The sequence below is a fragment of the Solanum tuberosum genome, unplaced genomic scaffold (genome assembly GCF_000226075.1).
Source record: "Solanum tuberosum cultivar DM 1-3 516 R44 unplaced genomic scaffold, SolTub_3.0 scf00271, whole genome shotgun sequence".
NCBI lineage: Eukaryota > Viridiplantae > Streptophyta > Magnoliopsida > Solanales > Solanaceae > Solanum > Solanum tuberosum.
In genome coordinates this window covers 429144-444381 of record NW_006239192.1, presented here as the reverse complement: position 1 = coordinate 444381, position 15238 = coordinate 429144, and the positions used below count along the sequence as shown (strand labels likewise).

The window sequence follows — 15238 nt, the reverse complement described above, 5'->3', positions numbered from 1 at the left end:
CAAGAATACCAGACATTTGGTGGATCAGTAAAGAGAAGACCCCACTATGACAAACAGAAATATAAGGCATTAATGAGCATAGTTCCTACATGAGAACCCACACAAGAAGCCATGTCTCGGGTTCCAACCAAAACTATCCACAGTTAATTTGTGAACACCCGTCCCACCCAAGTTCTTTACCCAAAAAAATTAAATAAATTAACAGAAACAAATTACATCTCAAGAAAATGATTGGATGAGAGCAAAGCCCTGAAGAGCAAAAAGTAGAAAAAACACTTCTGCGGAGATGTAGCTTGAAATGTCTCAACTATGTATTCACAAGAATAAAAGAAGAGATGTACAAATATATTCATCCTCACAAGATCTCCTATTTACTATGTGATTCAACCACTTTGTCTGCTAGTGCTTTCCGTTTCTCTAAGACTTCCGAGCCACAAATCAAAATCTAAGATAACAATGTCAAATTCAAAGTGACTGCTAGCTTCCTGCTATAGCAGTGCTCTTCATTGGAAGAGTATTGAAATAGTCATGTACTTGATTCCCACACACCCCGCCCCCTTCAAATAAAAAGTTCATAACCAGGTTAGAAATGTCCTAGTTTAGCCCATCACATTTAAATGCTACTCATTCTCACTTCTCCCTGATGGGCTTCAGTTAATTCCCATTGCACAGAGAACTTTCTTGATAAACATCACAGAATCCAAAATAAAATTCAAATTAAGATACCCAACAGGATAAGTGATTTTAAGACACAAATCAGTCCAGCACAGGATAATACATTCCAACACAAGCATCTTTTCCTGTCACAATACATCTGGAAAATGTATCAGAACGAGTAATCAAGTTAATTAGTAGACATGTGAATGCAGTCATCACACTATCAAATTCACATACCCTGGGAACCTTCAAAATTTGAAGATGCTTCACCTTTCGGGAGGAATAGCAGAGGCAAGCATCAGGCTGCTTTCTGAACTCTCAATAGTTAAATGACCCCAGAAAGTAAAAGAGATAACCAAGTTAAAAGAGAAAAGCAAAGGAGATTAGTGGTAAAGAAGACAAAGTGGAGAGAAACACAAACTGTCAGTGATTAGTCATCAAGAAAATCCAACAAATCATTAAAATAAAATTTGAAAAACAACGCTGGAAGCCAATCCCCAGAAACGAATCCTACAAAAAGCATAATTAATATCCATAATCCACTGATTTAATGCTCCAACACAAGCTGAATGAACTGAATGTCTCATCTCTCTGCATAACAGTACAACAAGGTTAAAGATGTGAGTCTGAAACTTCCAACAACTAAGTCATGGCAAGAGGGAAGAAATCAGGTGAAATGCTCCAACACATCAGCCTGCCAAATATTACAACGTTAACAAAGGAGAAGCGTTAAGAATGAAAATTATGAAGTAACAGATAATTATGAAATGCTCACTGCTCCCAAAAAAATAGTGAACAGAAAGGGGAAGAAAAAAAGATGAACTAAAAAGCAACCAAGTATTTGTGGGATGGGCACAAGGTTTGAATATAGATACTTGCAATCGGGAAGAATCCCATATCTTTCAAGAATTCATGAACATACAAACCAATACACACATATTACATATATATAGAGAGAGAGAGTCAGGTTGGTGGAGAACAGGGCCGGCAAAAATAAGGCATCCAAATTAGAGGGGCACAATTTTTAGTAATAATAGAATTATTATAGGTTTTTTAAAAAAAAGAAATTGCACTGCCCCATTTTAATTTACGTCTTACTTTCCTTTTTAGTTCATTTCAAAAAGAATTGTTTCTTCTTCTTTTTTTGGTCAAATTTTAAATTTAACTTTCCACACATGTTCAAGACTACAATATGAAATGACATTTTGGTGTATTATTCATTTCTTAGTTTAAGACCATAAATTCAAAAATCTCCTCTACTATTTTAAATTCCATTTCAAGTCAAAATCCGACACTAGAAGAATAGACTTCAAGTTAAAAGATTTAAAAAGAATCAAAATTTAAGATGTATACATACTCGCGTGAAGATGAAGATGTATACATGTGTAAAAAAGTGAACACCAAACAGCACACAGAGGAGACCAAATAGCAAATTTGGAAACAAACTTGGTAAGAAATTTCCAACCTAATAGTGCAGGTGATACAGCAATTGCATCATGACTTCATTTCTGACATGAACTTCTCATACTCTGCATCCGCACCATATGCAGGCTTCTCCGCTGATGATGGAGGTGCATGAGTTGGTGGATTTGGAGCCCAGGGAACATTACTCATACCCTGTGAATAATTCCCATTGGACTGGGATGCAGATGGAGGAGGAGGTGGTGGTACGACACCATAATAAGATGGATAGCTGTATGATGATGTTGGGTATGCAGGTTGAGCATTAGGTGGCATTGCTGTGTCAGAATTGCCATAGACACTCTGGGATTGCAGTCCAGGAGGATAGCTTTGCTGTGCCTCAACTGGAGATGTATAAGTTTGTTGGTTTTCACCAGAAGAAACAGTCTGAGAAGGGGCACCAGAAGAGGCTGTTGGAATTGAAGGAGGATACTGCATTCCATATGGAGGGATGGATTGACCTGCAACATGAGGATACATGGCTGCGCCAGGAGGAGGAGGTGGGTACTGGGCATATGGAGGAGGCACAGGTGGCCCCCATGGAACTGGAGCACCAGGTGGGGGATAGCTACCAGGGGGGGCATTGCCAATGGGACCACCAGCTGCATAATGCTGGGACGGATATGCGCCCATGCCCTGATTAGGAACCGGATATGAAGGCATTGCCGGAGCAGGTCCTGGAGGCACAGCAGGCTGAGGCGGCTTACCTGCAACTCTCACAGCAATGGTTCTTCCGTCAAGACAGTGGCCATTCATGCTAGTTATAGCACTATTAGCTTGTTGAACATCCGCAAACTTAACAAATCCATAACCTTTACTCAGACCACTTAGACGATCTTTTATAACTTTAGCCATCACAATGGTACCAAATGGAGAGAATAAATTGATCAAACCGTCATCTTCAAGAGTAGGTGGCAAGTAACCGATGTACAAGTTTGTCTCGTCAAACTCCTTTGGCTTTAGCATACTTGACCCTAAGCCAGGATGTGAACTGGCACCAGCACCACCAGCACTATTATTGCTTGCCCAAGGAGGATTGCTTCCTGAGTTTCCCGCGCCAAGAGCTAGCGTTGCTGAGTTTTGCTTTGTTAGTGATTCAGGAATGGTACCTCCCAACTCTGCGAGAAAATTCTGGTACTCATCATCCATTTTCTTGCCGGTAGTATTTTTCACTGGACAGTCGATAGTAGGATGTCCCCCATCACCACATATTTTACACAGAACGTCACTCTTAAAGGTGGTGGTGCGAGAAGGACATGCATACTGCCTATGCCCTGGTTCACCACATAGCCTACAAAACTCCTCATCTCTAATTGTTCCATTCAAAGCAGCAAGTTCCTTAAGCTGTTGCCTCTTATGTTCATTGAGCACTTCATCAACAGGCTGCAAGAGCTTCTCCACCATAGCCGCAGCAGCTTCAACAGACTCCTGGTTCTCAGCTTCCACTAACACATGTAAATCTTCATTGTCGGCAGGGTCAGGTTTTAAATTCCCCTTTTGCTGGAACCTACCCTCCTTGATTGACCCTTTGCCTCGAATTACAATCTTTGCTCCCGTCTCCTTTTCCATCCTCTTCTGAGTATTCCCTCTTGGACCAATAATCAGCCCAATAAAATTATAACCAGGGAACTCCTTCATGGGAATGTATAGCTTCTTTTGAAGCTTGGGAGGCCTATAATCAGCAGGAGGCTTAAAAGCAGGGTTCTTCTTAATGATTTGTGATATAATCTCTTGTCTCTCCCTATTCAGCTTTTCTCGTGCGCGATACTCCCTGGTGTTTATACGAATTCCCATATTATCATATATAGGTTCAGGCGAAGGCGACCTAGCACCGTCAGGTCTATCATCTAAGGGCATACCCGATTGCAATTTCCTACTAATTTCAAGTAATCTACTATTAAGAGCTTGGATTTCAGGATCAAACTCAATACCTCCAGTGAAATCTTTCATAAAATCCGGCAATTGAATAACGGGTTTGGGCTCATCGTCAGCCCACCTCGACTTCCTCTTTCTTCCGGTCCCACTTCCATCACCGCCCCCGTTCCCATCATTGGTTGATTCAGTGGGAGGTGGGTCCCAACGGCTCCTCCGTCTCCTTCTACTGCTGGTTTCTTCCTCACCGCCTGATTGGTCCCTGTCGGTGCCGCTGTGAGTGTTTGTCAACCCGTTTTCCGACAATAAGGGCCTCTGAATCTCGCGCTTCAGAGTGAATTCACCGAGGTTTTGCTCCTCTGATGCTTGATTTGGACCGGAATTGTCAGAAGCGTGAAGTTGGGCATGCTTTAGTGATGAGTTGTGATCTAGGGTTTCAACTGAGGGAGATTGAGATTGGGAATCCATTGTACAGAAATGTCAATTATGGAAGGCACTACGGAACAGGGCGTGTATTTATAGACTTGACATTTTGTGGTTGTACCAAACCAGTATGTTTAGGTTTGGATAGTATTCTATTTTTAGATAGAAAAAAGTGGGAAAAGAAAAAAAAGAATTAGAAAAATCAAACATTATTTTATTTTACTTAAAAAGACTCAATATAGTGATTTTGGGTTATAATTGGGTAAACAAAAATTAATCCAAGATATGCTTATTTTGGTGGATGGTTTTTTAAAATTCTTTTGGTAAAAATAAGATATAATCGAATAAATTATACTTTTGAATTTAAGGGTATATATTACTTAAAATTTGACGATAAGGATATATATAACTTTAAGTATAATGAAGAATATATGCATATCAGTTTTGAAAGTTTAGAGGTATATTTGCCTTTCTCACTAACACTTAAAATTCTAGACTCAATTTGATCTTCATCTTTGCATAATAGAGAATTGAGTAGAGAGGTTCGTATATATGTTTCTTCTCTACTTATGATCATTCTTGTAGGTGTTTTCTTGTTTAGTTTTATTTTTGGGAAAATGGTCTGAAAAATACTTTAATTTTGGCCGAAATTGCTGTTACGATACCAAACTTTATGGAGGAACTTTTACCCCTACACTATTTAATAGTGTATTTTAAAGGCATTTATGTGCCTACGTGGACATGTTACTATTTATAATTCTACAATATTTATGATGTCCACGTGAGCACATATATACCTTTAAAATACACTATTAAACAGTGCATGGGGTAAAAGGTCCTTTCCAAAGTTTGATATCGTTATAACAATTTCGGTCAAAGTTCGAATATATTTCAAACTTTTTTCCCTTTATTTTTTGTATGAAAAGTTCTGAGAAATTATTTGATGCTAGATTTTAGGTGGTATTGTTGATTAAAGTGTGGTTATTAAAGAATTTTCTTATTTATTGTTGATTTTAGGTTTGGATGGTATTGTTTTTTATGATTTTATTTAGATGTATTTTTCATAAATCTGTTAGGAATTTATGCGTTTTTATGTTAAAAGAAGTATTTAGTTTTTTCTAGGGTTATACTTTGTTAGGATTTTTCAGAGATTTGTTTCCTATGGTTTTACTTTTCTTTCTTTTTTTCAAAGATTTGTTATGGCCTATGGGTGTGCATTTTAGGTTAAAAAAACTTAAAAGGGAATATTATTAATAGTAAATTATCGGTGCAACCTATCATTAATATTAGGAAACTATTTGGACTCAAACTCAACAATTGAAGAGTTTCATGCTAGCACAATATTACTAGTGTGATGATATATGAGCCTAGGATTCGTACTATGCCATTATGAATTATCCTAAAAAATTTATACGTAAACCTTCTTAGAATATACAATTTAAAATCTTGATATAATCATATAGCCGCAAAATAATTAAATTCAATTTTTCTCTTTTTCCATTCAGATTTTTTCTTTTTATTTCTCATATTTTTACCCTAAAAATGAAAGAAAAATAAATAATTAAATAAGAGTAAAAAACTCAAATAATAATAAGCAAATAGATCTATAAGAGAGATATTTAAAATTCAAACTAGCCATTGAATAAAAAAAAGTCAAAAAAGAAAAATCATGTCTGAGAAAGATTAAATATATCTGAAACTTTACTAGAAGAATCATATATACCCTTTACATTATTTTTAAAAAAATAAAAAATAAAAAAAATTATGTAAAATTAATGTTTTCACTTTCATTAAATAAGAAGAGTATATGTGAGCCAATTTTATAAGTATAGAGGTATATGTGAGTCACTTTTATAACGATAAAGTTAAATCACAAAGTTGAGGGATATCAAGCCTTTTTCCCCTCATTTATATTGAAATCACGAGATATTTGTTGTGTTGGTATGTTAATTTGTTCCATGTCTATTGCTGTTAGGTGTGATATGAACATTTTATTTTAAGTGATATAGATTGCAATTAAATAGCAAGAACGAGTATAATAGGATTCGGATTAAGTTTGATTCAAGTTCATTACTATTTAAATTAATAATTTTAATTCGATTTAAGTTTTGAAATAGATGGTGTCTAGCTATTAATAATTTTATTTTTTTATATAATAAAACGCGTTGAATCGTCATCCAGTGAGGCTATATATATTTTGGGATATGATGAAAATGGTAGGCTAAACAAATTCTTGAATGAAGCTTAAAACTTTACCAAAAGTAAAGCAATGTTACTCCCTCATTTTTTCAGCTTGGTATGCCACTTTTTGAAACGTTCAAAGACTTTGATAACTTGTATTTTTTTATTTTTTTCTTCTTAAAAAGAAATATCCTTTAACAAAACTTTACATTTTCTTCAAAACAGGAAGCAAAAATCATTTTCATTAGCTTTAACATTTTATTCGAGAATGAGGAATAGACAATTTTTGGTTAACTTTTGTACTCCCTTCACCCGAGAATTTTATGTGTCACTTTTCGAATTTCGAAATTTAAACAAGTATATTTTTTATCGTAAATTTTGCATACATCTTTTAAATATTAGAAATTATCAATTATTGTAACTTATAGTTCATTTCACATAGTTTTCAAATATATAATATATTTTTTTCAAAAAACTAGATTTTTTCATACCAAAATTCATGATCAAATTTAAATAGTTCATATAATATTAATATATTAGGTATATGTAACAATAAAAAATATGTACATAGTTTATCGATTCTACTCAACTTGATTATTTCTTCAAATTTTTCAAATAACATCAAAATCAAACCAAATATTATCAAATTTTAAAAATGTAAAATCAAACTAAATCAAAACAAAATACAATTAATTTATTTAATCCATTTAATTCTATTTGAATAGATTTTTACCTAAACCATGAATACTGCTTATGACAACAGTGTGGATCTTCTTATCCTCTCTATTTTTTAAATAAATAAATTATGTCCGGATGGAGTAGGTGAACAATTAAACAGTTTTTAAGTATGGTCTAAATAAATCTGACCATGTTATGACAGAATAAGTGAATTAATTCATATTTACCTCAAAATTAATAGATTTTTTTTAATCAACCCTTTTATTTTAAGAAAAGAAAGGGTAATAAAATTTACGTTTATGGACAGCTAAACCGATATTTAATATTTACTAAAACAATAGTAACTATTACTATTATATTTAACAAGTGATGAGAACATAATTAACTAATAAAAGTGTACTCTCTAATAACAAAACAAGATGTTGCCAGCGAATTCCAATTTAAAAGGGACTATTGACTTTTTCGTAGAGCAAGCTGTAATGACGCGGCCCCTTATAATGGAGTGTGCTACCACCACTGTGAGGAAGCAAAATCAAAGAGAAAATGACGAGTCTCCACTTGCTCATTGCTGTTGCTTTCACTTTCTTCCTTTCAGCTCATATTGCTGCGGCTGGTTCATCTGTAAGTCCCTCCCTCTTCATTTCATTTAACTAATTTAATGCTTTTCCATCGAAGCTCACTATTGATCATCTTTCTATTCCAGCTCATCCAACTTTTAGATCGATCGAGTTTCATTTTATTTGATTTGATTTCACTCCAATTGTCGCTTATTTGCTTTTCACTATTGATTGCATTGCTTTTCTAATACTATTGATTCATCATCCAAATTCCATTCCTTCATCTGCTTTTTTTTTTCTTGCATTTTTAGATCCCTATTTACCTGCTCCTTGAGATCTGAATCTGTACTATTCATTTCATTACCCGTGAATTGATTCCTGAGTATTTGGATTTGACAAGAAAACATTGATTAACAATGTACGTTTTGGTGGTTGCAGGAAGAGTGTGTGTATACTCTGTATGTTCAAACTGGTTCAATCATAAAGGGTGGAACTGACTCAAAAATCAGCGTTACAGTAGGCGATGCTTCTGGAAAATCAGTATGGATTCCAGATCTTGAAAAGTGGGGTTTAATGGGTCCAAATTATGATTACTACGAAAGGGGTAATGTGGATATCTTCACTGGTAGAGGCAAATGTCTTAGCACACCAATTTGCAGACTTAATGTTACTTCTGATGGATCTGGTGACCACCATGGATGGTTCTTGGATTATGTTGAGACAACTTTCACTGGTCCTCACATGCAGTGTAGTCAAACCATATTCTATGTGGAACAATGGTTGGCTAATGATGCACCTCCTTATGAGTTGTCTGTTTCTCTTGATGGCTGTAAAAAGAAGAGTGGGCATCATGCTAGGCGTTTTGTTGTGGGTAATAAGCCCATTAGGTCTGCTTCAGAATAGTTTTGGGTTGTTGTGAATTCATCATGGAAAGGTGAAATGAGAGCTACTTGTGTGTTTTTGAGTGATAATACTGTGTTTTGCTTCCAACTTGGTTGAAATAAAATTTCTTCGTTAGGCCTTCCTTTCTTGTTTGTTTAAACTAAAAACTAAGAGATACTTCCATAATTATTTAATCAAACGATAGTTGTAATAACTACGAGATACAACAATAGTTGTTCACTATATTATGTTCAATAATACTTGTCCAGGCCACATTATGAAATCAATAGATAATTTCACACTTAGGGGATGTTTGGTGTGAAGGATAACATCAAATAGTCTTGCGATTAAATTATAGTGCCATTTAATTTGTTGTTTGGTCGGTAAGTTCATGATAACTTATTCGGGATTAATAAATTAGTATCGTGATAAGTTATCTCTCTCATTGGGTGGTACAATAATCCCAGAATAACTTATCTCATGATAAAATAGATAAATGACAAAGATATCTCTTTAAACTTCTTTTATCCATTATTTTTCACATTCATGAAGGGTATTTTTATAAATAGATAATATGTTCTTAAAATTTATGAAATGCATATTATTTTGAATATAACAAACCAAACATTCCATAAGAAATAATCTTACCATAACTTATTCCGTCATAACTAATCTAATCATAACTTGTATTCAAACCGAAAAACTCCTTAGTTCCTAATTTATCGTTATCATTAACTATAGTCATTTTTCTATTACATTTTTCAAGATATTGTATTTAGTATATTCAAAGGTGAGATAGTAAAATTACCATTTTATTTAGAATTTTTTAAGAAGTGTGTAAAATTAATAATGAACAAATATTATTGAACAAAAAGTGTATATTCGCGTCAATTTTTATCCTAATTTACCAATTACTCAATGGAATGATAGATAGTTATAATAATTAAAGTGTAATACTTTATTCAAGACTAGAAGTAATTTTAATTCCAACGATTTCGAATAGTTCTGGAGCGTTTTTTTTCCTTTCCCCCCTTACTTTTTGGTTCTAGGAGAAGAATGTATGGTCTCAAGATATACCTATCATACACTTTTTTGACAACTAACTGAAAATATAAAGTGTGTACACTAGCCAATGAGCAATGACGTAGCAAAGTGACGAATTAACAGAGGACATGTAGCATTTGGGCCCAAAATAATGGTTAGAAATGAATTGTGAGGAAAAAAACATTTATAAGGGTGGCTAAGTGGTTTAAGTTTGGGACTTTCATGTCGGAGGTCTCAAGTTTGAAACATCTTGCCAACGAAAGCAAGGACTTTGCCTTTTGGGTCACACCAGTCTTGCCTAGTGCGGGTTACCTTGGTTTGCGAGCTATTGCGCGAGATTTTTACCCTGTGCACGCCCAAAGGATAGCGGCCGCGGGTTTTCCTTGTCATATCTTTCATTCCGGTGAACATTTGCCATGTGGATACATAGCATGCAGGTACTACTGTTGGAAGAACAGAGGAAACTTGATGCATATGCTATCTGATTTAATGTTGTACTCACGTACTGCCTGCATGTATCTTATCTCATGTTCATTAATTTTCTTTATGGACGCCAGACTTGCATTTAGGAGCAAAACATTTTTATGCACTACTGAGAGTCCCAACATTGATGCCAGATAACAATTGAATAACACTTTGGTGCTAGTCATGAGAACTTCAACTAGTCTATGTTGAAGATTTTGGCTTTGCTTACCTTTATTTGTGTGGATCAAACATAATACTCATTGAAGTTAAAAGTTTTGGTTCTAGTCTAGCTATCTATCCATGCAAAAGCCAATACCTTGTCTGTTGTATTTGCTTCCATTTCTATTATACATGTTGAGTTCTCCCTCAACTAGCAGCACATATATATTGAACAATCCAATGATCATAGGTGCCTTTACTTTGAGAAGAACAAAAAAAATAAAGAAATTCAGTTATCACAAAAAATTGGACTACAAGGTAGGTACATGCAGGTTAGATAGTTATGTTGACCATTATTTTGAATAAGAAATTATTTACAATACTCCTTTCTGGGGTTGAAATGCTAAATGAGCAGCAGCAAGAAATGGAAGCAATTGATGCAATTAAGAGGCGCTCTTTCATATTTTCAACTTCTACCCCGGTGCCTGTAATTGCTGCTGTGCTTCCCATGGTGAATCTATTTATCAGAATGGGAGATTATGTTATTGCTCTTACTGAGTGCAGTTCACACTTTAGATGATATTCTCGACGTGTCAACTTCAGTGACATCCGATTCTACTGCACCAGCTGGAATGCCCGTCTCTAGTTATATTTATTTGTATCTGTATATATATTAATATGAAACGCAATTATTAAAGACATTTATATGCACAAGAGTGACTTCTAATGTCTATATCATTGAAATATATACAAATTTAGCAGGTTTTATTTTTTGTACAATAAATATGCAATTAATGAAACTGATGCCTTCTTGTGCATTTATTTACATGTTTTTTCCCCCTTCTGAAAAGATGAAATCTAGCAGTTAGTGAAATTCAATTACTACTGCTATTTTTGGCACCCCATTCATGAAGGGTATGAAGTCTGTTCTCAGTCACTTGCTGGTTTAAATGACAAATTTATTGCCATAAATCATTGCGTATTCATTTTGTCAAAGTGTTATTTTAATTCAAATCAGATATTTCTTCTACTGTAACTCGAGGATAGATATGAAATGCTCAACTATTTTTTCTTTACATGCATCATCTACTGGTTCAACCCAGCAAAAAAAAAGATGCCTTGTTTTCGTTATTTCTGTTAATAATAATCTCATCATACAACAGTTGAGACGTAATGTACTAGATACCTGTGTATTTTCAACAATTCAACTATGGAAAGAAAAAACATCAGATCAATTTTTCTATTACGTGGGATAGGGAACGCGAATATACTGAGAATTAAACATACACTTATCGTGTGATATAGATTCCTATCGATACCATTAGAAGGTAAGCAAGCATCCACTAGAAAAGCAACTCGATTGAGGCCAAAAAAAAATCAGCATCTTCAACTTATGCTTAAGAAATAAGGACCTAATAGTCTTAGTTACTACTACTAGTACTCTATTTAGTTCCCCTAAATGATGGACTCATCTGAGGCAGTGTTTCTTGGAGTAGCCAGAACTAACCAACTAGCAGCTCCCTGGGGCAAAGATGTGGCAGATGAAGAACAGCATTTGCTTGCTTGTTGATGACCGTACTCCTTCCTGCTGATGCTAACCTGGCTAGCCCTGTCATCCCCTGAAGCTTGCCGTGCTTTACTCATCTTGACTCCCTTCACCGGAGAGGAGAATGTCTTGAGTAACACACACACAGAATTAAAGTGGCATTCAATTATCAAGAACATAAATAGTTAATTAGATTGAGTGCAGACTGAGAGATAGAGATAGGATACATGATACTCACATGAGGTGTGACAGTAGTTGTCGTAGTTATAGTTTGTCTTGATGTTGGGGCTTGGCGAAATCCCTCACCAACGTTATGAGGGATATCATTTAAGTTGATGAGAGTAGTTGTCTTGTTTCCAGTTGAGTAGTTCATCATGTTATCCCCAGCTTCATAGCAAGTTTCACTAGATATGGTGGAGACAGTAACAGTGACTGCTCGTCTTTCAGGGACAGGCTTGACAGGGGAAGCTAGGTTGTTGTTATGAAAATTATTAGTGTAAGGCAGCAATGAAGGAGGAGCTATGGCAGTAGAAGAAGAGACTGAGGGTGGTGTTTGGACCATATGAAGATCTTCAACCTGGACCACAACCTGAGGGGACATGTTACAACCACTACTCTTGCGGACCATGTTTGGCCAAAGGAAACTACCCTGGGGTTTGCACAGTCTGAAGCCACTCTTAAGCCTTTGTATCTTGGCAGCTTTTCCCTCAGCTGCTGGGGGAGTATTTTTTGCCTTTTTGGGGTTAATTGCTGTTAGCTCCTTGCTCTGATCATTTGATCTCTCCATTGCTACATCTACTGCTTGCACTCCCTGTTTCTCACTTCCTTGTTCCACTTCCTTTCTCTGAACTTCAGCAAATTGTTCAGCCGACAACATTAATGTCGTGATCGCCTTATCTTTTTCTTCCAGTTTAGACACCAGGTTCAGAAACTTTTCCTGTATTCATCACCCAATTAACATTTAACAGTCCACAGAAATTATTAGTACTAAAAATATCACCACTTCTACAGTACCATGAATCTCTACTTCCTCACTAATCAAACATAATTAATCCCCACCTCTCTCTTTCCCCTTCATCCTAACCAGAAATAAAAACTCACAGAACCATAGAGGGGAAATAGTGCATTTTTTGATGTATTAGATTAGAGACATCAGAAATGATTGAGTTGGGCATCTCAAATGTGAGTTACAGCATAATATGAAACTATGGAAGTGTGAATTGCATCTAATTCCATATGCAAGGCAATAACATACATATAGGTTGATCAATTAGAATACCTCCATTTTTGCCATGAAATCTGAATTGGCTATCATCAATTGTTTCTTGCACTTTTCCTGCCACAGAAACAGAACATGAAGTATAATTACCAAACGGGTTCAGTTTTAATTTGGAAACCACTCAAATGACAAACTTTTGGCTTTTGGAAATAAATACCATTGATGGAATAGCTTTCCTTGAAGTCTCAATAGCTTTGGTTTCTTGGTGCTTCTTCTTCAATTCAAGCTCCTCAATCTTTCTGCTCAAATAAAAACACAGCCATCGATGTTTATATATCACCAATCTAAAAGCTTAAAATTACAGTATAGAATCACCAGTACATTCACCTTTTCAGCTTTCCAACTTCTACTTCCAACTGTTTCTTGGAAATCACCATATCCTCCCAGTCTCTGTTTTACGACCAACATTGACAGATATAACAAAATCATCAGAGCTCGACAAGAACAACCATAAAACAAACTTTTTTCTTTCTGTGACACGGACATGCACTTTGAAAACTAGTGTATTAATAGCATTTTCAGCTAACCTTTTGAGTACAAAAATCTCATTTTTCAGGTGCCTAAATTCCTGGGCACAGACAGGGTGTTGAGTGGGGGAGTCTCCAAGCTCCCAACCAGGTGGGGGAATCCAATAAGGATCATTAACACCGGCCTCCTTCCTGATGTTAACTAGGTCAGCACTCTCCAACCAATACTCCATTGCACCCTCAGCATTGTGGCGGCGGCGAAAGCGTTCAGTTCCTCCAGGTGCTATCTTACCGGCCATGTGCTTGAGCAGATGATCCAACAGGCCGGTATCTCCAATGCTCTTCCGTGCCTCTGCTCTCAACTCTGGCCGGAGAATTGGGTTAGAAGCTGTTGCATCCTTTGCCTTCATCACCTCCATTAAGTTCTTCTCCGCTGACTTGTACCTTGAGTGAAGACATTAGAAATTAATGACAGAATTGTTTTTTATCTGAAACTACAATACATAGAGGAATAATGCAATGGATCAGTAGCTTTACTTACCTCTCTGTAGACCAACGGTCTTTGGGGTCTTTGTATACTGTCAACTGCCTGCATTTGTTTTTCTTGGCAACTTTGTTTTTCTGCCTTTGAATCTCAATCCTTGTTTTCTTTGCCTGTTTCTCTGTAGTTGCTCTTAAGCTATATCTTTTTCTCTTCAGGTTCCTGTTAGTCTTCTCTGTTATAGCTTCCTCCTCTGTTTCTTCATCATCTTCCTGCTTTAATGATTCAGCGCCGACTTCATCCTCTTCCTCTTCATCCTCCTCCTCATCATCTTCTTCAGATTTTGCAGGTACTTCCACCTTTGGAATTTCATCTCCTTGAACGAAACTGGAAGAAGACTTGGTGTTGTTGCTTTCTTCATGTCTCCCCAGAAACTTGACTTGGCGACGTATCCCCCATGTAACCATTCCATTGACCTTGAGCTGAGAGAAGCAGGTTCCACTCTTTGGGATAACACCCAAATTAGTCGAGTTCATCAACCAGAAGCTATGAAGATGCTTCTTCTCCGCAAACTCGAGAGAAGGAACTTGGCGGAGAAGCACTTTATTAGCCAGAGCTGTTCCCATGAGAAACTTCTCGTCAAAAGCTGGATACATCTCCCGGGTGCTATTGCTGAAATATGTCTGTAGTGACTCCAAGCTCGGGAACCTGACTGCCACATTCAATGCAGTTGTCTCGCTCACCTGATCATCAAAAAATTAAAAAAAATGAGTATATAGCCGTTTATAAAACGTGACGTATATAACATGATCAGGGATTAATTAATTAATTAATATTCTCTTCACCATAGCTACTCGGATGGACTTGAGTTGAACTGGGGTTCTTGGAGGCAAAAAGATATGATCAATCTCGTAAATAGAACCTATCTCAATGTTCATCTTGGCACCCAGACTTTCATGGTCGTCTGCTGAAAAGTGGAAAAAAGTATAATCATGAGAATACATTTTCCGAGAAACCCAAAGTCGATCGTCTAATTAATTTGAAAGAGTAAAATGGAGTATAAAAAGTTGATTCAGATGCGGCTAA

At 36.0% G+C, this 15238-nt stretch overlaps 2 protein-coding genes across 2 annotated transcripts; one reads left to right on the top strand and one right to left on the bottom strand.

Annotated features, from left to right (window-relative positions):
- Window positions 1-264: 264 nt before the first annotated feature.
- On the bottom strand, window positions 265-4525 carry LOC102591164 (branchpoint-bridging protein-like). Its single transcript, XM_006358176.2, has 2 exons — window positions 2123-4525; window positions 265-1351 (listed from the first exon to the last, which is right to left on the bottom strand). The coding sequence occupies exon 1, from the start codon at window positions 4456-4458 to the stop codon at window positions 2152-2154; it is 2307 nt and encodes a 768-aa protein (XP_006358238.1). The 5' UTR covers window positions 4459-4525; the 3' UTR covers window positions 265-1351; window positions 2123-2151.
- Window positions 4526-7724: 3199 nt separating this feature from the next.
- LOC102590809 (lipoxygenase homology domain-containing protein 1-like) lies at window positions 7725-8853 on the top strand. The gene is made up of 2 exons (XM_006358175.2): window positions 7725-7893; window positions 8268-8853. The coding sequence occupies exons 1-2, from the start codon at window positions 7816-7818 to the stop codon at window positions 8730-8732; spliced, it is 543 nt and encodes a 180-aa protein (XP_006358237.1). The 5' UTR covers window positions 7725-7815; the 3' UTR covers window positions 8733-8853.
- The last annotated feature ends 6385 nt before the right edge of the window (window positions 8854-15238 follow it).